The 24171-nt window shown below is 39.0% G+C and overlaps 1 protein-coding gene across 9 annotated transcripts in view; it reads right to left on the bottom strand.

The window, feature by feature from the left end:
• The window catches only part of USH2A (usherin), a 385399-nt gene that overhangs the window by 21240 nt on the left and 339988 nt on the right, over nt 1-24171 (bottom strand). For all 9 annotated transcript variants that reach the window (XR_010428978.1, XM_064648236.1, XM_064648230.1 and 6 more), the window contains 3 exons: nt 7849-8076; nt 5506-7022; nt 4159-4480 (listed from right to left, as the gene is read on the bottom strand). Coding sequence is in view for 8 of the 9 variants with exons in the window: in XM_064648236.1 (XP_064504306.1) it covers nt 4159-4480; nt 5506-7022; nt 7849-8076 (2067 nt within the window). In the remaining variant the exon portion in view is untranslated. The remainder of the gene's footprint in view (nt 1-4158; nt 4481-5505; nt 7023-7848; nt 8077-24171) is intronic.

Here is a 24171-nt window from a genome sequence, read left to right as displayed (position 1 = left end):
GAGGACCCAAAACATATTTCCCCCTAGTGTATCTCGAGGTATTTCCTAGACCCTTTCCTTGGTTGTAGTAACTGGTGTGTGAGAAGCATGCTCCACAAGCAAGAGGGATGCTGTGCCTCCTGCAGTGGTTGGAGGCAGACAGCTTCAGCACTGCAGACCCTGTCTTGGTGCATTGAATAGTCCTATCAGAGAATAAACCTCTGCAGAGAGCCATAAACCTTTCTGAAAAGGGACAATTGCAATTTTCTGTCTTTTACATGTTCTGTACCTGCCGAATAGAAATAAGGATGCGTCCTAAACCAGGAAGACATTAAGCTATTAATCTAAGGGAGCAGCTTTAAGAAAAAAATTAAGTGCAATTGTGGAGGACTGATATTGCATTTGCATGGAAATCACACTATACCATGACAGCTCTGCTTTGCACTAAATGCCACAAGTCTCTGTCCAAAAAGGCCTTTCCTTAGCTGAGAAAAACAGGTCTGACTCTATAGGTTGCTATATGGTAATGTTGCACACCAGGCTCAATGATTCCTGAGAAGGGCCAACACATTCAGAAGTATTCCAGGAATCAAAAGATTGCACTTGGAAAGTCATTAGGCCTCATGAGTTATAGAGTTTGTTTAAGTCAGGTTTTTTTTCAGGAAATCATTCAATTGCATATGTTTAATATAGTTGAGGTTATCAGGCAGCATTCCAACAAATACCTAAAAGGCCATATGCTCTAGAAAATGCAAGTATCTAAATGTACAAATAGACTGATAGAGTGAATTTCAAAGATCTAAGTAATTATTTTTGAGTATGGAACAGTAAGCACCGTATGCCACTTAAAAACCCACTGAAACCTAGCAGGTGCTAATATGCTTATGCAGATCTGGCCCTTAAATAAGCCCTTAAAGAATAAATGTGCTTCCTTGAAGAACAGTGACCTAAGCATTTAGGGGGCATAGTCCCTTTGGCCAGCATGAGCTTCTGAAGTCACTTCATCATTTCTGAAAGTGCAACTTTTGCATCTAATCTTATAAAACCTAATATTCAGCTGAAATTTCCAGGAAAACAAACAAACAAACAAAACCCAACAAAACAAACCAACAAAAACCAACCAGCTCCCCAAAAACCTTCAGATTCTGAAATCCTGATTTCAGGTCCAAAGAAGCTGTCCGAGCATTGAACTAAATCTCAGTGTCTCCAAAAATGCTGGAGAGAGTCCCATCACAGCACTTTGATTTTATCTGCATTCTGCTGGAGGAAATTCAGTTGCATTTAAAGTTTTATGTCCAGCAAACAAGCCTCAAATGCAGAGACAGGAGAATCAATATCCAGTTTAAGTGAAATATAAATCTGGGTTTCATCAGCATAATAGCAAAGCCAAGCCCTATACTTATGAATAACTTGTCTCACAGGCAAGATATAAATTGTCAACAATGGAGGAGCTCAGACTAGATCCCAGAGGACTGCTGCAAGTGACTTAAGCAGAAGACAAACACGTGCATTGAAAAACCTCTCATGGTGAAATAAATGGCCACTGGTGAAAAAAAAACCCAAAATGATTTAGAGTTCCAGTCAAAAGCTCAACCTGGCTATGGAGCAGAACCAAGATAAAAAGCAAAGTCTTGAATACAGCACAGTAAACCACAGGAATCTGGTCAAGAGGTTTCTTTTTTTTTATCCATCACTGACAGATCATTAAAAACTTTGTAGTATCAACTTCCCAAAAAACATCTTATGATTGAGATAATTGAAAGTTAATCCAACTGAGAATATGCCACAGCCAATGTCTACAACTTCCAGTTTGGAGAGGTTTTTCTTCATCTAAGAAAGATTCCTAACTAATAAGCAGGGTTTGGGTCTTGCTATAATGCTTGCTATCCACTCAGCCCCATCTGCACTTGAATTTGTCACAGATTTGTCACAGATCCTGTCTAAAGTAGCAAGGAAATCTGGTCTAACAATAGTTCTGCCCACGCTGGCTGTATAATCTCCATCCTTGCATCTGCATCCGCAAGGATGGAGAACTTGAGCCAAAACTCAGCTGGACACAGCCCTGTCCAGCCTGCTCTATCTGGACCTGCTTCAAGCAGAGAGTTAGGCTAGATGCCTTCTGGGTGTCCCTACCAACCTACATGACTCGATGAGTCTATGACACATGTACATACAGCAGCTGCATAAACAAATGTGATAAAGCAAGATTTTAGATTTAATTCTTCATGATTTCTGGATACTAAAAAGAACAAAACAACAGCAGTGGAGCAGAGCACCAAACTGGAGAGGACCAGCTGATATGCTGAAAGGCAGGTCTGCCATTCAGAAGGGCCTAGAACAATGGGTCATCAGGAACCGTACGAATTTCAGCAAGACAGACAAAAAGTCCTGATCCTGGGAAGGAATAACTTCTGCAGTGTTACAGGGTTAACAACTAGGGAGCTGACCAACTAGGGAGCACCTCTGCTTGAAAGGACCTAGAGGTCTTAGTAGATAGAAAACTGAACATGAGCCAGCAAAATAATCTGGCAGCACAGGCAGCCAACATCTTGAGCTGATTAACAGGAGCATAGCCAGGCAATTAAAGGAAGTGATTACATGCCTTTATTCAGTATTTGTTTTGTTTTGGCCTCAAATACAAGAAAGAGATTGATAAATTGGAGCCAAGGCCACCAAGGTAATCAGGGGGTAGGAAAACTTTGCCTATAAGGAGAAGCTGTGGCTTTTTCAGCCTGGAGAAGAGATGGCTTTGGAGGGACTTGACTGCAGTTCCCCAGCACATAACCACAGGTTAACAAGAGGGTGGGTCCAGGTTCTTCACTATGGTATGTGGTGGCAGGGGATAAGACAAAACAGGTTCAAGCAAAAAAAGTTCAGACTGAAAGTAACAAAAAAACATTTTCGCAATGAGGACAGCCAAGCAGTGGAACAGACTGCTCAGGAGGTTAAAAAATCTCCCTCCCTGAAGGTTTTCAAGATGCAACTGTATAAAGCCCTGCACAACCTCATCTGAGCTCTTAACTGATCCTGCTTTGGGCAGAAAGTTGGGCTGCATGGCCTCCTGAGAGGCCTTCCAACCTGAATTATCTTGCGATCCTATAAAACAAATGAGCCTGTAAAAGAAAGATTTGCCACCACTTTGCTCAAGAGGGGGAATGCACGGTTTTATATATAAAAATGAATTCTTAAACAATTTAACTTTTGGGTTTTTTAGGAAAATGGTTGTAAAGACTTTGAGCATTGCCAAATATATCTTCAAGGTATCATTGCAAACAGGATCAGTAATGAGGCTTCCTGGTATCTTGTTCAGTGGCAAATGAGCATTCCTATTAATAGACAACATCAAAATAAAAAATCAACCTTATCCTGCAATGATAGTATGTCCACTTATTTTTAGAAACAACAAATTCAAGGTTGTTTTTTTGGTGAGGCTCTAAACTTCACTAACTCATATAAAAACTTGGCAAAGATTTTGGATGGTTATAAATAGGAAAGTTCTTAGTTCACAGTCTGTAGTCAAGTAAAGCCCTACATTACCAGTAGTACTGTAGGATAAAATGCTGCTACAAGTTGTAACTTTGATATAGAAAACAGTTACAGGTGAAAGAATGGCAGAACTGGTCTCAGGCTCATAAGAAAAACAACACTAAAAATACCTATGTGCATGAGAAGTAACCTCAACTATTAACAGGTTCACTTTTGAACCACTCACAAAATCTTCTTGTAATTCTAATGACTAATTTAAAGGAAAACAACCCTCTTGATCTAAACTGCTCTAAGATCATAAAGTAAAAATTAATTCATAATAGATTGGAGGAGTATGGAAAAGGAAAGAAAAAATAATGAACAAAAGCTGCCTTTTAAGAATTAGAATTTCACTCTACTCGCATAACATTAGAGATTTGCAGAAGCTTTGGAGGGTACATAAACATTTAACATATAAGAAATACAGGCACCTATGACTAAGGTAGAGAAAAACGAATGCTGAATGAATATATTGCTTGTACAAAATTATTTTCAGCTTCTCAGCTCTTTAAAATACATTAACAATAATCATTCAGGTTTCACAATACTATCAACATTAGAATTGAGATGTGTATGTTCATTGTACGTGTAAAGTAAAGCTATCAAAGTGTACTGAAATCATAATCGGAGCTGCTAAATAGCTTCAATTCCCACCTGATATTCATACTCTGTGTAAGGCAGCAACTTGTCATCTTTGAAGGAGGTTGAAGAACCATTGTAAACAAGTGCGAGGTCTAAATTTATGTGGGCTTGAGTTGCTCGCCTTCTGTAAAGTTCATAGTATAAAATCTTCCCGTTTGGCTGCTTTGGGCCAGTCCACAGGATGGAAGCAGTCGACTGGAAGCCTCCGGCTGTTGTCTGTATTTCGATGAGAGGGGCAGGCTGCACTGCCGGCGGCGCCTCCAGCGTCTGTACCGATGCCCACTCACTGGAGGCACAACCCAGCTCTGTGCAAGCTTGGAGCTGTACTTCATACCTTTGGGAACATAAATCAGGAACAAAGTGATTAAAACACTGCAAATACAAATATAAACTGTGCATGAAATCTGGTGGATTTCTTAGTTTTTCTCCTGGTCTTTGGAATTTTTAATAGGAACACAGTTTGCATGAACACACAGATTATGTGCCGTGTCTTGTGTAGCAAAGAGGAAGAACACTGTCTGCTTGGGTTTTACTTGGTTGTGGTTTGTCTTGTTTTTTTTTTTTTTTTTTTCAGAGCAGAATTAACATCTGCAGGAGTCAAATGATCAAAATTGTTTTTATTTTGATGATATAAATCAAAATGATGATTCACTGTAGGAAATGATTTGGATGTCGTTTGAGAGCTGTAAAGCTTCACTCTATTACTCTTTTCTCTTTGGATTTAGATTAGTTATATGTAAATAGTAGACAAACTTATCAACTATGTAACACACACAAATTATGCCTACACAAATATATAAGGAAAGGTCAGGTAAATAATCAAGAAATAGTGGGGAAGATACTACTACAGTATCAAGTGTGCTTCTGTAGCGGAGTCTGGTACCCTCTCCTAAGTTTTAGCTTTCACTTCATCACAAGTCACTTGTTTTCAACTCGAGGCTACAAACATGTTCCTGGTGTGACTCTATTAATCTCAGCTCAGCTACTCTGTAGATGGGTGAGCTAATATGACTTTGGTCTCCCCACCCCAAATTTTGTCATCTCAAGCCTGCATTCTCGAATGCAGACATCTTGCAAAAGATACAGCAGTACAAGATCGCAGGTTTTGGAGTCTATAGCAGAGTAGTGAATTACCCCTTCTATTAATTACAACCTAAGTCAACACTATGTACTTCATCAAGATTATATATAGCTGGTGTTACTATAAATTAAAAAAAAAATCCTGGTTTTATCATTTGCTTTTTAGAAAACAAAACCTATGGATCTGACTATCTGTTTAATCAAGATGGCTGAGCTGTCAGCCAGCCCACTGAACCTTCCTGCAGCATTTATTCAACGAATGAGTTCTTCCAGACTTACCTACTGTGGGGCTGTAGCTGTGCCACTATGTATGACCGTCTCAGAAAGGAAACATGAGATGCATCGAAGTCAAAAGTTTTCTTTCCTGTTTCAGCAGGCTTGTGGATGGAGATTGTGTAATTTATTATGTCACCATTCACTTTGATAGGAGGATCCCAGGCCACCAAAATCTCATTTGAGGACCACGCCTGCAACCTAGGAGGCAACATCCCAGATGGAGCAGAGGGGTTGGTTTTTATCTGAGCTGATGGGCTGGTCACGCTCCCTTGACTGTTATTTGCAGTGACAGTGTAGCTGTACTCCATGCCTGGCGTTAGGGTGAAATCAAGATAACGAGTTTCCAGACCTGAGTAAACAAGTACACCATCCCTTCTTAGCTCATAGCTTGTGATGTTACCATTGGGCTTATCTGGAAGTTTCCATGTGATTTCAATCGACTCTGAGCCCATGACAAGCAGCCTGGGAGCTTCCATATTTAATGGTGGAGCCTCCATGGTCATCACAGACTGGGATGTACTGGCTGTGCAGCCCCCAGCAGTACAGGCAACCAATGCAAAATCATACTGTGTGTAAGGCTGTAGATTAGAAACCAATATTTGCAAATTTTTGCCAGGATAATACTCTTCATTGTTTAATTTCAATATGTACTTGGTAATATCTCCATTTTGTATTTGAGGAGGTGCCCAAGATGCATTGATCTGAGTGGCACTGACAGCCCGCAGAGATGGTGGGTCCACCAAGGCAGGAGCTGCTTCCAGTGTCCGTATGGCAGCTGGCTCACTGGTGGAGCAGCCTCCCATTGTACAGGCAACTATTGCGTAGCTGTACACTGTATAGGGCAGTAAGTCTTCGTCCATGTAGCTGAGAGTAGCAGCATCAAAGCTGAAAGGGTAGAGAACATCATTCTTTAGCAGCCTGTACGACTGAAGAATGCCATTGGGATGTGCCGGGGGGGCCCACGATATGAACACTTTATGGGGGTTAGCTGACACCACAGATAACCTGGGGATGGCAAGACCTTTTGGGGCAGTTTGACTAGTCTTTGCCACTGTCCAGGAGCTGTCAGTGTAGCCTGCTGCATTCCAGGTGCGTATTTTATATTCATACCTTGTCCATGGCTGTAAACCTTTATCATTATATACGAATGTATTACTTTCAGTGTTATATTCTGTGAAAACAATTTTCTCGTCTTCTGTTGTCGCTCTGTACCCTGCAGCATTTTCTTCTGTGCATCTGTGAATAACTTCATAGCGAATTATTTTTCCATTTGGATTAATTGGCTGCAACCAGCTCAGTTCAACATTGGTGGCATTCACTGCCTGGATTACAGGTGCCATCTGAGACACTGGGGGTGCTTCATCTGTCCAGACTGGCTGGGGTGGAGAACGAGTGCATCCTGCTGCATTGCAAGCCTCCAGTATGAGGGTGTAGAGAGTGTACGGCTCAAGGCGCCTGAAGAGGAACTGCCGAGATAAACCACTGTACTCCAGGTTGTCATCGCTGAAAATATTGTAGGTCTGGTGGATAAAGAAAGAAAAAGAAAAAAAGGCAGGCAGGGAAGGAAGGACAGAAGCCAGGATAAAAGGGGGAAAAAAAATCAACAGTTTTTGTCAATAACCAGTAGATGAGACTCCTTAATCTTTGCAATAGGGTAAGGACTATCCACCGTGATTCAGAAACTTACTTTCTTGCTAGTAACAATCAGCACACAAACAGGTCATTGATACAAAAGGAGTGTTCTGATCCAATTTTCATGATTTTTTCATTTTGAATGCAGTAATAAATCACTTAGTGACAGTTTTCATTATATTTGATTGTTATCAAGTTTCATTGCGAGGCTCTCATAGGCTAGAGGAAAGCTTCTCACAGACTAGCTCTAAAGAAAATCACTTATGGAAAAAAAACTCCAAATAAACCTCTCTAGTAGCAAACCTTGCAGGTAAAGGTTTACACTCAGTTGAAACCACTGAGTTCCAAAGTCCCAAATTCCAGAACAACATTCTGTCAAATCCAGGTTTTCTAGAAACACATTTTGATGGTGTCTAATGTACAAAAAGTAACATTATGAGCTTTCATGTGTAGCTTTCTGTGCATTCAATGAACAATTTGGTTCAGTGTAAATGAACATTTACAGTCATGGAGTAGCACAAAAATGTTAATACTTATTTTAATATAATGAAAGCAGAGGGAATTCACAGAGTGCCTTGTGCTTACACAGGACTTCTGTCTTATTGTAAACTATAATGCATTTGATTGAGTCCTTTTTAGCAAAAATGCTCTCATTTGATATTCAGTATTTCCCTTCTCTTTTTTGATCAAGTGAAATGTCAAGATGAAGATTACCTTAATCACACCGTTGGGCTGGGAGGGCTCTGACCATTTGAGTAGCAGAGCCCTGCCATTTTCCTTCTTTTCCACAGTGAAGTTGCTCAGGCCACTGGGTGAAGCTTCCAAAGTGCGCACAGATGTCCAGGGGCTTGAAACCTGCCCAGCATTGTTTACAGCTATGACATGAATATGATATGTTGTGAAAGGTTTCAATCCAAATAAATGAGCCTGATGCTTTGTTCCCTGAAGCAAAAATACAGATGTTTGAGTTAGTTAAAAAAGTAATCAGCATCTGTGGTTTATGTCACTTGGAAAATGAGGCCTCAGCTCTGGGTCACTTCTGACCGCTTTGCAGAATACCCCATCTGGTTACCAGGATTTTTTTAGTGGTTTTCATGATTGAACCTTAATTCTTAGAATTCTTAGGCTTTAAAAAAAGTATCTATCATTATGGTAAAGCCTTTGGAGCTGACTCCTTGGGAGTCCTGCAGAGTCTAAATCTCAGCTAGCAAATAGCTTATAGTTCAGCACGTGTCCGAGCTTTGCTCAGTGAGGATGAGGCTGCCTGGAACTATGGAGGATTCAAGCACATAAAAACCTGTAGTATATGAGTGATGCCTGCTTCTACAGAAATCTTACACATCTTGTGTGTAGATGTGACATTTCATAGGCTGTCCTGTCCTAGCTACTTAAGGCATTATAAACTGGATAAACAGTGTTTCCAAGAGTATGGTTTAATTTCCTTACTGAAAACAAACCCCTTAAAAATGGGGGGGGAGGGAAAGGAGGGATGGGGGGATAGATGGGAAAGTATAGAGACTGAATAAACTAGTTCCTATGTTCCTGCTTTGCAAAGATGGTGTTTGAGATAAAATCACAATGTACGATGACTGTAGGGTAACTTGCTGCCTTACAAGAACCCTCCCTGTTTCTCCAGGTTGGAGGAAGCAGCCACATTGCTGATGGGAGCACGAGCAAGCAGCTTAGACCCTCCCTGGTGCCAAAGCCTTGCCTTGAACCAGTGGGGAGAGGCTGAGAAGAACATGGCTGTTCGTGGATCCCACTGGGCTCTGACTGGGCTGCGAGGACTGGGGCTGACCTGCCACCACACCAGACCACGGCCCAGCAGAGAGACCTGTGGGGGGATGCAGAGTGATGGACATCAGCCACGGCCAGAAGGGGCCACTGGTATCACAGCTCACAGTTTTAGGCAGCTTACCCCAAACAGCATCTGACACAGACCTTACACTGCTCAGGCAAAGAGAGCTTCGGCACAAACTCTGATCTAGGCAGGCAGGAGACACGGCTGTGGTATCACTTCGAACAGAAGTAACATGTTCCAACAGGAGACTGTGCAGATTTGTCTGGTCAGATGAGTGAGGAAGAAAGGAGTTCAGCTGACCACCAATATATTTAATCTTGTTTTTAGTTGTGCTTTTGCATGAGCTACATAAGTCTCAAGAAGGGGAGTGCAAAAATTCAGTTGCCTTCGTGTGGCAGAAAGAGATGAAGTCAATTTTCCTGGTTCAGTCATATTAAGTTGTTAAATGCTAACACTTCCAATTGTTTAATATTTAAACATTTGTTAAGCTATCAGACTCAGAAACAAATTTTAAAGAAATATTAATTTCTTTTTTTAAATATTAAAAGTTAGATTATAAATATTTAAATAGTTATTTCCTCACAACAATGAGTTAGTCTTTTAGATAAATATAGCACAGCATTTGAATGACCATTATGAATATTAAATCTGAAGATGCCACAAGTACAGATTATAAACATACTTTTCTGATAAATGATTCCTTTTTCTGTTAAACAGGGCAAACACTAGCAAGATTAATAATGCAAAAAAGTATAATTCTTTGTTAGGAATTCCCAGCCATCACTGCCAAAAAAGCATAAGCTCAAATGCAAATAGCAATCACCTCGAACAGATTATATATAAGAAAGCTCTGGCTGCCGTGGGACATTTAGAGATATCTTTTGTCATAAGAAACATGGAAAGCATGTGGGCTATAAAGCAAAAACATATGTATATTGTCAATAGCAGCACCTGTTCAATTACAGTTTATTTCAGCATGGAGAATTTCGTTCAGCCCCTAGATGGCAATACTATCAAACATTTTTTGTAACATGAGTACTTAATGATTAACAACGTGCGTTCAGTCATCCAACATACTCAAGGCAGCCATTAAAAAAATAACAAACCTGATTTCATTATAGATTCTTTTAATAAACATTTATGGCTTAGATCCTTGAAAGTGGAAGCGTTCAAACTGCCATAGCCAAAAAACCTATACAGCCGACTGCAAAATTATGAACTGCAGGTTAAAGAACAGTGCTCAAATCGAGGCTCATGTTTAGCATAAAAATCTGGCATTAGAAATTATGTTGGCACAAAACATGATTAAAATTAGCTTTACAATTGGATGTAGTCTGTATTAATAGTTTTTATGAGGACAGTCATCTATTAGGTTTTCAAAACAGAACTTTTAAAAGCCTAAAATTTACATTCTGTGGCTGGGGGGTGGGGATGGGAGGAGAGGAGCACACAACATTAAATCACTGCTCCTGAACCGCTACACAGAGGCTCTCTGAAGGTACAAACACATTATTACAAACATCAGACAAAAGGCAATGGCTCTGTTTTCTAATGAGCTGCATCATCAGGGTGGGTTTTTGTGACAGCAATGCTACAAAACACTAGATTTCCGTTTTTAAACAGAAAACTAGCATATTTTTCATCACCCTCTACCATTTTCCCACTAAATTGCAAGATTTAATTATTTACAATCCTCACTACAGTTTGAAATGAAACAAGGATGGAGGGATTTCCTTGCCTGCAGTTCATCATGTTCTCCGGAGACTGCTAAACCATTCCTTCCAGGGATGACTTTTATCCCTGGCTCCTACAGATACTTCTTGAAGAGCAAACGGTTTACATGCATTTTTGTTTTGTTTGGTTTTGAAGTAAGCTCAGGGGATGTACTCCCAGAGTACAGAGCCCCGCTTTCTCCTCCTGCACTGCTGCCATTGCCAGTTGTGAATTTGCTCAGCTCAAAGGCTGATGCTGAAAAGAGGGTGGATGGCAGACTTGGTGATTCATTTTAAGAATCACTTTATGTCCTCCCATGACATTTTCAGCCTAGAAATACTGTCCTGCTGGAATGGTCAAATATAAATTGTAAAATACACCTTGCAAGGGATAGCACTATAACTTTGGCTTCAGCGGACGACACAGCCTTAAACAGGCGCAGGAACAAAATCATTGCCTTGGATATTCTCCCAGTCTTTCTCTGCATAGCCATAAACTCACATATCCCATGTTTACACATGCTAACAGTCCAGATTTCATTCACCATTGAAAGCAAACCAACAAAATAAAATTTTAATGCAAACATTAAGATGTTCATAGACTGACTGACCATGAAATCCAATGGACTACAAGCCCATGTCCTCCTTTCTCTTTCTCCTATTGTGAAACATTCTCACTCCATCAGTCAGTAAATTAAGAATACTTCAGCAAACATTTTACAGTGTACACTCTCACATTCCTCCTATATGGCCCAGTCTTTCCATGTAAACACTATGGGAATGGACACCTGAGACAGGCTGTGACGAGCCACTGTGACTTGATCCCACCTTGTAGCCCAGAGCTCAGCCTTTGACATGGCCCTTGCTTATGGCAGCCTGGTTCCCTTCCCTGGAACAGCTCTGGCAGCACTACCACTACTCCAGGCAGGACCCCACCTTTGTTCTTGCTTTGTAAAATGCTTCACACACTGCCAGTGGCAGCACAAGCTGTTAAGAGCAATTCCACTCTTTTAACTGTAAATTAGAATAAAAGTTATTTAAAATAAAACCTTGTTTTAACATATTTTTGAAAACATAAAACGAGAGAACATGAATCATGAATAATATATCCATCAAGATTTGCTTCAGATTGCCTTTTTTGTTTGTTTATTTTTTAATTCATGAGCATAGAAGTCACTTAAATTCTGGAAACAAATTAGCATAGTCTTTCATGCCATTCAAAGGCAGTGGCATCCATAATGCAAGGTGCCTGCCTTCCTTGCTACCTCTTGGTCCTCCTCCTGGGCACGGGAAAGGCTGTGCAGCCTTCAAGGGTCTGATGATTTTACACTGCCTACTGTGATTGCTTTTGACTACTTGAAGTGCCCCTAAGGTGGCAACAGGGTCAAGAGGTCTTTGTAGGTTGAAAATGATCAAAAATTAGCATTGATCTGTAGCTGTCAATAATACTCTGCACGGGTAGACTCCCTGCACAAATGTTTAAACTGCATACAACTACACAACCTAGTCATCTTTGAATCTATCGATCTGATGAAGCAGCACTTTCCAGTGGTGTCACTCTGGGCTTTTCCTCTTTTTTCAAGGCAGGCCAGCTTACCCAGTTGCCTAGGTCTCAGGGCACGAGTTCAAAACGTGACAGATTCATCAGAAGATCTCCGGACCACTGAAGAGCTGCCCAATAGGCAGCTTGAGTATCTGTCCTTTCTTTAGGGGTAATCATCAAAGATCAGCAAGTCGCCACCAGTCATGTTAAGGTTAGGCTTGGATTTCTTCTCTGTCCCTATCTGCCCTTTGTACTGTAATCTCTATTTGGCAGGTATCTTCAATAGCTGATTAAAAAGCTAGCCCATTCTTTCTGCAAGTCCCTAGCTAAACCCAGTGGCATCAGACACTACCATGCTGCTAATTGCAGTAGTGGTACAGTGATCCAAACTAGTTCTTGCATAACCCACAGACATAAACGATGGGAGGTAATTCCGTATAACATTCCCTTGTCTACAGAAGCAGAAATGGTGAATTGTCCCTGGACAAGGGAGAAGAAATCTATGCCTTCCTGACAGTCAGAATGGCAATCTGACTATCCTCTGATGCCAGTTTTCAAATTCTCCATGAAGGAGTTCAAACAGATTCTTCAACAAGTGACAGAAGTGAGGGGAAATGCTTAGGATTTCATTAAGATACTCAGTGCATCCTCACCTTTGTTATCATCCTCTTATCCAGTTCCCTGTCTAATCCAGAATCTTTGCCGTTTTCTGCAAAGCACTAGGAGCACTTCTACCTTGACTCTGATATTCATTCTCATTTCCCAGGCCATTTCTTAGCCCGTGCCTTCACTCTAAACTTTACACTGAGTTCATATTCATATGCAAACACTAACTTGTCTTTTGGGTTGCCTTCCTTCTCACGCTTGTATCATGCACACTGTGTCTTTTCCATTTAAAAAATCTACTCTATTCCTAAAGCCTTATGCTCAGATTCACAAAGATATAACTTATGGATACACAAGTAATCTATGAGTCTCTTCTTGTAGTAGTGTGGACTGGAATATAAATTATTCCCATGGTAGTACTGAAAAGTCTCAAAGGTTAGTCAAATAGATACCAACATGTTATTCATTTTACCAGACATTATCTTGCCTACAGGTAACCAAAATTTCCATTTTTACCAGAAATTCATGTTGTACTATTTATTTTCCTCACACAAAAAAAAAAAAGCTTTTTCATTCATATTTTTTGTAAATTTCACTCTTAAAATTTTACATTTTAAGAACTTTGCATTTCATTTTAGAATTTTAAAATTGCCTTTCAACACTTATTTTTAATTTTAAAGAATTATTTTATTATTTCATATAACTCAACAGGCTTTCAATAGTATCAAAATGTACCATACTGGTGATAATTTTTATGGTAAATAAAAACCCAAAGAAATTATGAAAGAGAACCAGATAAATATTTAAATAAATTTTTTAAGTTTGTAAAATGAGATATTTCCTTATTAAACCTGAAATAATTTTTAAATGTTTTTGCCCAGGGAATATTTGTCCAAATTGTCTTTGGTTGAGATGAAAGGGCACTCTTCCTTTCCCAGCCCCAATGTGGATCGATGAAGTCTTTTCTTCTACAGTGGCTAGGAAATGACATTCAGAAATTCATTACACTTGAGTTTGCTTTTTTATACATAAATTTAGGAAAAATTATTTTAAAAATGCATTAGAATAGATTCAGCCAACAAGGTAAAGCACATCAAAAGGCTTCTTATTAAAACATAAGCTTTGGTAACATGATCATAAAATATTGTTTCCTTGAGATTCCTGGCAAACATAAGGCTTTCTTTTTTTCAACTTTAAGAACGTTCCTGCAATTTATTTTTAATACAAATAGTAGTTTTGCCATCAACACTAGAGAACACAATTTTTCTCTGTGACTCTATGTTCTTGTCCTTTCCTAACAGTACCATGCTATCAGCTTTTTTTAATAAAAACCCTAATTTGCACACCCTGTTTCACTTAGCACATAACTGAATAATTTCCTATGCGAATAGTCATGTGTGGGCTTGTGGACTATACCAGGGAAAAACCTTTAAAAACAGCAGTAATCTAAGTTCAAAATATTCTGCAAACAACAATTAATACCTGTTATAGAAGCACTACATTGCGATTCATTTTCCTCCTTCCTGGCAGAGCATGTAAAGAACTGTGAATTGCACGTAGCTGAATCTGTCTCATGGAGTTGCTGCCTATTTTCACAGTAGACAGTTTTCTTTCCTGGCACACCTGGGACCTGCTGCAGTCTCACCAGGCATCTGAATCCCTAGCTTTGACTTGAAAGCAAAGCACCACAAAGAAAACCAGGATGCATTGCACATTAAAATGAAATCAAATAAAATCAAGTTGGCCTTTGGGTAGCAGTACACTTTTAAACAGCAACGATGTGGCATTTTGCTGGTAAAACCTTAAAGAAATCACTTTGGGCAAAGTCAATATTGCTATTTAATTAATATTCCCTTTTCTTTTCTTTTCTTTTCTTTTCTTTTCTTTTCTTTTCTTTTCTTTTCTTTTCTTTTCTTTTCTTTTTTTCTTTTCTTTTCTTTTCTTTTCTTTTCTTTTCTTTTCTTTTCTTTTCTTTTCTTTTCTTTTCTTTTCTTTTCTTTTCTTTTCTTTTCTTTTCTTTTCTTTTCTTTTCTTTTCTTTTCTTTTCTTTTCTTCTTTGTTTCTTTTTTCCCTTTCCTTTCCTTTCCTTTCCTTTCCTTTCCTTTCCTTTCCTTTCCTTTCCTTTCCTTTCCTTTCCTTTCCTTTCCTTTCCTTTCCTTTCCTTTCCTTTCCTTTCCTTTCCTTTCCTTTCCTTTCCTTTCCTTTCCTTTCCTTTCCTTTCCTTTCCTTTCCTTTCCTTTCCTTTCCTTTCCTTTCCTTCTTTCCTTTTTTCTTTTTTCTTTTTTCTTTTCTTTTTCATCTTCTCTCTTCTATTTTCTTTCACAATTATTTGTTTAAAATTCATCAAACATCACTCCATGCCACCTTCTCAAAAATGTATTTGCATCTGTATTTGTCTAATTTCTACCAAGAAATACTGAAACCCAAAAAAAGAATTTTTTCTGTATGACTAAATAAATCAAATAAACCAAAATATCAATGACATGACATTCCACTATAGACACCATCTAGAGGAGGATGTCAACATGTTTTCCTAACATTAATATTTTATCTCTAACAACACTCACAAGACCTACTGTATAATAAACCATAGATTTGCACCTGATTTCTTTCCTTTCCCCCCATATTTCTTCACTTTAAACCATGTTTTTTATTCCTCACAACGAGAAAGTGAGGTAGAAGGGACGAAGAAGCTCATTCTATAAACTAGACAGTGATGGGACTCTTACCCACAAACTTTGGGTTTAGTCAGTTCAAATATGACATCCCCACTTAACCAGAGTGATACTATTTGCTTTCAATAATCATTTTGAATATAAACAACTAGACTAAGTTTCTCTTCAAAATATGACAGGCAGAATCTGCAGCAAAAAATTAATACTATTTGAGACAAAAAAGCATACTATAAAATAAATCACACTGAAAACCAATATATGTCACCCTCAGAAAAATACACATATCTTTAGCTGAATGGGGCATACTTTGTGAAGAGTGGTGGGAGTGAGGACAGAGCAGCTACATCAGCAAAGTCTTCATGGTGTATAAAATCTAGCATGATATTAAAGCAGTCAAACCCAACAGAATTGAGCTGGGAGGTTTTTGTGACATTCCAAATTCACACACCATGTAATGCAGAATCTGCATATTCTCATCAAAGTAGCACAGAACTTGCAATGTGTTGAGCCTGCCTTGGTCTCAAGGGGAGTTGGAATGAAGCATCTTTCAGGTGGAGCTTTGTAATCTGGGATAGAAAGATGTCTTCAGGGAAGGTAGAAAGCTAGGAAAGTCAAGCACACAAAGTCTGGTTGGGGTTTGCATCTCTTTGTTAGAATTAGCGCGCTTGTACATCTGAACTCCAAGAATATGTTTAACATAAGTACCACATGTAGTGCTCCTGCTGAGCAACAACTTTCTATCCACTATTTGTCAACATCTAGGAGCGGAGTCTCTCTCATGGATTTATTCTATGGCGTCTGTAGGCATGGCAAAAGAAAGCAAAAACACTGCTGCTGTAAAACAGCAGCTAGAGCCTAAGGGCTCAAACCTGCAAATGATAGGGGGTACATCCTTAATATGGAGCATTAGGGGGTTAATGTTATATTTTTTCCTAATGCCATAAACCGTATTTTCCATTTGATATTTTGGCTGATGGCCAGAATCAAGTTAGATGCTTTTGTCAGAACAAATAAAATCCGGACTGCCACATTTTCTTAGTCTCAAATATTTTTTTTTCTCCAGTAATGTCCAGAGTGGCAGGAGCTTTATAAACCAATGTAATGAAAATATGGATGTTTTCGTTATCCATAAAAATGGATAATTTATGTTCCTGAACTTGCCAACTCAAGGTATCTTATGGCACTCAGTTTTGCCTTGTTGTTAAAAGAATGCGCCTTTGTCATTATCAAATGTTTTGGTTTTTGGTTTCATCTGAAGTTTTTTTGTTTTCAAGAATTCACACTGCCCCTCTATTACATTTGTGAATTCAAATATCTGTGCCATAAGACACCTTCTTCATCTCCCTTCAAATTACATCGTGTCTGATATTGTGAAGAAAAGTGACTCTGAACACTGTAAAACTTCTCCCATCTCATCTAAAAATTACCTGGGCACAGTATCTGAAAGTTTCTATGTTCTGTAAAGTCTGAAAAAGAGAGTTTGGCTGTGGTTCTGGTGAATGGAAAACAGAGAGGAAAGATCCCTTGGCGTTCCTCTATAAAAGCAATTATTTTCAAGTTTTGCCTTTGCACAGCTCAACAGCCGTAATGCAGAAAGAGAAATGTAAAAAGAATAAAGACAGTTTCAAGAAAATCTTTCAGGAGACTTGTACAAGGACAATCTAAATCTTAACATAGATTACAGGTGAACTCCCATATCAGTTTCCTTGAAAATTCCACTGAATGTCAGTTGTGCTCCATAGAATTAAGACTTTGCAGTTATATATGACTTTTCATCATCGGATCTCACATCATGTTACAAACATTAATTAATTAAGTCTCAGGATATCCCCCTGTGTTACTGTGTACAGCTTCAGGAAACTACAGTTATTGTTTTAGATCCCATTTTACACAGTTACAATAGACGTGTCATGTTATTGTTAAATGCAAGCTTAGTTTATTCCCTTTTCTCAATCATTCTGAGTCCTTGTCTCTCTCACCCAACACTGCAAAAAAAGAGCAGTTCTAACTGCTGCTAAGTAGAGGAAGATAGCACAGCCTCCAGGCAATTCACAGCTTTAAATCCCTGCTTTCTGCCAACACAATGGAAAATAAAAGCAACATTTGAAAGGAGACTAAAAGGTTTTCCTTCCTACTGTTTTATTCCTTTTTCTTTGCTCTGTACTGAACAGTCCTAGCTTTTCATTCAAACTTTGCCTGCTATGTATGTAATCACTTCTGAGAGACATCCAAAGGTAAGCATAAACAATTTACTTGGAGCTACATTATAAAGGCCAAAGTTAAATCTGAGTATGTGGCTGAACTTAAAATGTCACCTTTAAAATGAACTAGGTATTTTAAGAAATGATGGGCCAAAAAAGTACAAGCCTTTGTCTCTCAAAAGGCTTTTCTTCACCAGGTTTTCCATTGCTTCCCTCAATGCTTTACAATTCCTACATGAAGATACCTGCTTTCCAAGCAGAGACTGGCAGAAAGTAAAGGAAAGTATGCAGGTAGATGTTTGGGAAAGGTGCAGTCCAATTATGCCAATCCATGCCAGGAAAAAGGGATTTGCTCCACACCTTTTTGTACAGAGTAGCCCCTGTTAGCAGAAGGCCAGAAGCATGTAACTGCTGATGCAGGGAGGGATGCCTTTGTTTTTTTCTGTAGCTGGAGGGAAGTTTAGCCTATTTTCTGACTATTAGCAGGGAATATTGATCAGACATGTATTTAGGTGTACACTTTGGGGACATACTCCTCAGCAAAGCACAGCTTCCCACCAAAATACTGATACGCTGAGACCTTCATTCCAGAACTTAGTGGGATGTTCCCCCACACTTGGAGTAGGAGACTGCTACAGGAGATCTCTGCCCTTTCTGGCTGTACAAGGTAGTGCAAAGCCTCAATGAGTGGCCTGCGAAGCCCCTGTGTCACATGATGGTAAAAGGAACAAAAATCTTGTTTTTCCATTGCAGCTGCTATGGACTGCACTGTTGATGAAAATATTGAGGTCCAATAAAGAATAAGTTATATATTGCTGTGTCCTTTAGCAGCTACCTCTTGCAATACGAAGGCTTGGAATCAACTCCACACTGAGAAAAGGCTTGAAAAGAAGACAAGAAGAAAGAGTGGCAATAGCATTTGGTGGAGTCACTGGGAGAGAAGCTGCTTTCAGGTTTAATGTCTTGAAACCAAGTAAACCCCAGTGAACACACATGGATGAACATCCAGATCCTCCTTGGACCACATGGCTACAGTTCCCTCTAGTTTAAGCCTCTTAGGATGCACCACTGGGAAGAAACTCACGCTGACACAGCATATGAAGCTGTGTCTGCAGACTGCCCATTCCCATTTTCTATGCTGTCAGATGAACACTAAATTCATACACATATACAGAGAAGTAGACAGCTATATCTGCTGCAGTGTGAACAAGAAAGCAGCTAGAAATGTTAAGGCATAAATAAAATAGAGTCTTTAATCATGTCTTTTCATATGGTCACACACTCATTAGTCCCTCCTAGTGTGGGTTGGGCTTCTCAGTGCAGAGCTTCTGCCAAAAAAAAAAAAAAAAGTCTGAGCTGCTTATGGCACCAGCAAGGTGCAGTAGTTAGAGAAAAGATGAAATATGTAAATACTGAAATATTACTTGAAAACTGAAGCATAACAGGTTTAGTTCAGATTATGTATTTTCTTTGGATATTTAAGTTACTTAGGGAATTAAAATAGATCACATAAGCTTAGTACAGAACAAATTGTGCTGATTTCTGAATTGAAAATGTCTTTACAGCACATTATTGACTCCAGCATATTAAGTTGTAAATCCACTAGTTTCACTGTCTCATCTATTGATTAGCTGCATGTATGCACGTTATAAATGAGCAATCCAAAGAGAAATTAGTACAATTTAGTCATTTTGGAACAGGTTTGTAAAGGTATTCAAGTGCTCAAATATGAGGATAGGCACTATGGGAAACAGTCACAATGTTCTCCTACATTCTGACACAAATCTTGTGTAGTTAGTGTCCTCAGTTACTCTCTACACTCTGCACTGAGGGTAGGAGGGCCCTCCAACGGGAAAGTCATATTTTTTATGCTTAACCTCTGTTTTAAATAGCCTGTCAGAGAAATCTCACTCTCTCTCTACACAGATTAGATTAGCCTACATTTGCCATCTAAGGTAAGATTTTAGAATTCAGACCTGTGCTTTTTCTTTAAATTCACTTAAGACTCAAAGAGTAATAAAATCAGTGATAACATTTTCAACCAGTACACAGCAACAGACCATACAGGTCTGCTCTTTTATTTTTTCTTAAGGTGAAACAGAAAAACAATTCATAGCTTCAGAAGTTTAACTGCAGTGATTTCAAAATACTTCAAAATCAATGTAAGATTCCTTTTGCTTTTTCAAGGATATGGATTAGGGTCTTCATAAGCAGAAGACCAAAACTACATGGTGAATGTAGATGGCACCCAACCAGAGCAGGGATTTGCCTTAGCTAATCTAAAGGAAATATCTGTTTAGTTAATACTAAAGCAAACATCCTAGACTCTTGATTTTAACATCATCCCAGCCTGAGATGATGTTACTCAAATCAGTGTGGTTTAAAATTTTTATTAATACCCTCAAACCAAATATCAATACAGGAGTTTTTTTAACCAAGCAAGTGTTGTGATGCTTCTATGCAGGACCAGGAAGAGAAAAAGATGCAGTATGCTGAAGAGCTGTTGCAATTTTTTTTCTCAGAAATGTTCATTTTTGAAAGACACATGTTCCCAACTCTATTTGTCCTCAAAGGCAGTACTATTTTTGACATCAGGACAACTAGAGCTCAAACTATTTTGTTACTTTGTGGAAAAGGTGATGTTTTCTTTCCCATTTGCTCTCAGAGTCTCTAGTCAGTCTTTATAGGCCAGGACTTTCCAGTAACATTAAGCACAGCACTTAAATATGTCACTGTCTTAAGCTACAACTATAGTATAAATCTCATGATCTATTGGTACATCATGGGTCTAGCATTTCTAGCATAGACTAGCATTAGAGAAAATCTAAATTATCATCTGTCTTGAACCCCTGAAGAGAAAACAATAAAAAATAATTTTATTATACCATAATGACAAGAATAATACTTCATCTGGGAGAAGATGTCTTCAGACTTCTCATTAATTCTTTTTTAAAGCCTGTTGAAATATAAGAGCTCTGCAAAGTTTCATTCATTTTGTTTGTGCAGAGTAAAGTTTTCTTTACAGGAAAAATACAGAAAATTTATCACTACAAGGAGTCCACTTCCCTCACTCTCTTGCCACATTAAATCTGCATTTGCAATTCTGATTTTGTGGGACTTGGTGCCTTTATTTGGCAGCCACCAGAGTAGCATCTCCACACAGCATGGATTATTTGTCTCAGACTGGGAACTTTGCTCTGGATGGGAAAAAAAATAATTGATGCATTCAAACCTGCAGGAAGTGGACTTAGGAAAATACTTGGAGCAAAATTCAGAACCAAAACGAGTCATGATTTGCAATATGCCCTGGTAGGTTAACTAGATACTGGGACCTCTGTACATCTTCCTGTTGTGAATATACTACTCTTCAGAGTCCTTTTGGCACACAGACAACACACACTCCAGTGGCCTCACTGAGATGGACCAAATCCCAACATCTCTATCTTAGGGTGGTGTGGCACAGAACTGTTTAGAAGATATATGTGCTACATAAAGAAGGAAGCTAGAGCAGCCATAGATAGGTCAAAAAAGGCACCCGCAGTTGTAAAGTCAAAGAGCTTGAGGATATTGTGCTGCAGGTCCAGCTGCTGCTTTTGCACCAGCCATAGGTTGCCTTAAGTGAACATGTAAGTGGTTGTTTGTCTCCTAAGGCTTTGCCTGCATAACTACACAGCCTCAATAATACAAGACCTTTAAAGGACATTACCTGACTGAAGCAGTGTCCTGTCTGTTGTAAGGACTGCATGACCTTCAGAATATCTGGAAATAGAAACAAGTTCCTAACAAAAATCTGAAAAACACAGAAGTTTTCTACTAGATCCTCAGGATGGGAGTTCCTGTTTCCTATATCACTCCTCATGGTCTCTAAATGTGCTCCTAGAAAGGAAGGCTTGTGAAGGGAAAAGAAGGGAGGAAGAAACAGTTTCCACAGTTTTGGTGGTGGGAGCAAAGCAGCCTGAAGGTGCCAGAGGTGTAACAGATAATATTTGATGTCCTAAAAGCTGTAACGTGGCACCTACTAATAAGATGAGAAACATTTCTCTGAATCTAGTAGCAACTTTGGCAGGGGTTCTTGCAGTAAGCCCTCCACTTCATGGGTAGAAACCTTCTCTCCATGCTCGTAGTTTTTCTTGGCACTCATAAAGCAGTTCAATGAGCATATCCTTTCCAAATCTTCTGGCCTGTCAGATGCTGATGGAGGGACATCTGTACCTCTTTCTTTAAAGACTGAAGAGATTTTCTTTAATGAATGCTAAAGAAACAGACTTAAAAATACAATATAGAGTTTTTGCAGTTAAACAATAAAATCCATCCACTAGGGGTGCTCCTGAGTAGAGTACAACACACTTGGATGCTCCAGATCTCATTTGTCATGCATTTCTCTGACTTTGATAAGATAAAAAGTTCAAGGTACTAAGAGAAATACTTATATGAGTTTATAAGGGGATAAACTCATAAATTGGACTTCGTTTCCTCCTAATACAGGTTATATATATGTAAACTACTCCCATGCATTGTAGATAGGAAGTTCTGAGACTACCATCCTCACAAGGGTCTACTATTTTCTGCCTTCAGTTTCTTTGGAAACAAACCAACCAACCAATCATGGATTACTTATGTTTTGATGTTTTCATTTGTGATTGTACTGGTACTGAGAAGCAAGAAGGACAAATAGAAAGACTGCTGTGAACTTTATTGAATCTGATTAACTGTCTGGTTTGGGCTCAATTTAAATTTGTCAAAAGTCCCGTCATCTTTTCCCTGCTCCACACAAAAATTCAGAGACCTTCACGCAATTCAGAAACTGTGCTAGGTCTGAAGACAAATACATGAGCTGCCTGTCAGCTTATTCACAAACCAGCCAACCCAGACAGCTAACTCACAATCTCCCTTCCCTTTGTCTGTTCAACATTGCTCAGCAGTGGTTTCAACATTGTCAAAACGTATTTCAATGCACGGGAAGATCCAGCAGGAACTTGCAGGAAGATCCAGCCCTTGCAAGGGTGTGGAACTTTCTGCCTTCAAAGGGGCATGGGAGGGGAAGCAGCAGCTCCACTTGCACAGCAGACCCAGAATAACATGGTCAAAGGGAGGGAGGGGTGGCAGTGGTGGGGCTCAGGACCCCTTGGTTTCCAGCAGCCACTTCTACAAAGCTGGTACAGAACGCTCCAAGTGCACATCCCCTGAGCCAGTGCTATGCACCCAGTCAGCCAGATCCCAAGCTGGGAACATGGTCATGCTAGGTTATTTTATTAAAAGGGTTGGCATATATGAACTATTAAAATCTGCACATTTTAAAGTAGAAGTGGTCAAATTCAATATTCCAAAAAGGATTTTTATAAACTTCTGCGATTTTTCCTGTTTGTATGGAGGTTTCCCTTTGCAAACTTAATAGCTGGATGACTGTTTTTGAAATAAAATCTCATTGGCTAATTATTCACTTTATTTAATTACAATTTAATTTCCACATTGTATGATGAATCACCAGAATCAGTCAGTAATGCACCTGCTGACTGGATAACTACTTTCATTTTGTTTTTCATAACAAATAAGTTACAGCTATTTTTAATAAACAATTTTTTAAGATTTTTAACTCTGTTAGTAAAATTTTACAGAGGCTTTGAGCTCTGAAACTATTTTAATACTCTGCAATCCCCCCCAAAGTCTGAAAACCAGAAAGTCCTACTATGATCCAAAAGAATAAAAAGAATGCTGCACTTTGAAAAGAGAGTCACACTTAGGATTTCTTTTTCATACTCAGTTAACTTTATATACAGCTACAGTATAATGTGATAGTAAATTTATACCCCTCCATTGTCACCTGTTCAAAACGCACCAGAATATTCAGTATTTTTTTTCTGTTTTTAAATCTCCATCGGAGCCTGTGTGAAAACTGGAATAAATAAGCAGCCACGTTTTCCCATACTGGAAAAGTTCCTGAAGGGAAAGGGCTCTTGACATTACAGAGCTAAAGGAGTTTTCAAGACACTTTCTATTTCCATACTTGTTCTTTTGTATGCTAGGTTGCCTGCCATTATGTTTATGTAATTCTGACAGTGTTCTTAATGACACACTAACAGATTGTAAAACACGCTGCTGGCATTTACTTGTTTTTTATATTTTTAAAACAATGTCCTTCATGTAACAGTAGTTAAGCGCGGCAGAAGGACATCATTAGAGCCATGGTTAAACTGTAATTTACACCATTAGGAAGGCAGGAGCAATTTTTATTGCCTGGCAATTTTCTTGCTGAAATATTTGGACCATATGGCTCAATTTGTGTAATAACCTTAATTTCAGCACCCTTCAGGTCTGCCTCCATCTCCTACGGAATGGTAAAATGCGGTTTAGCAGAAAAGGCAACTGTCTATACTTAGAGAGTTGAGATTAATAACATGTCACGTCCTGTTTTTGGTGAAGGAATTCGAACAGCAGCCAGATGGTATCTCTACAAATAACTGTCAGGGGTCTTGATCTAATCAATACAATGTATTAATAC

The sequence above is a fragment of the Pseudopipra pipra genome, chromosome 3, assembly GCF_036250125.1.
Source record: "Pseudopipra pipra isolate bDixPip1 chromosome 3, bDixPip1.hap1, whole genome shotgun sequence".
In the NCBI taxonomy this organism is placed as follows: Eukaryota; Metazoa; Chordata; class Aves; order Passeriformes; family Pipridae; genus Pseudopipra; species Pseudopipra pipra.
The sequence above is the reverse complement of the archived record's forward strand: the minus strand, read 5'-3'. Positions and strand labels throughout refer to the sequence as shown.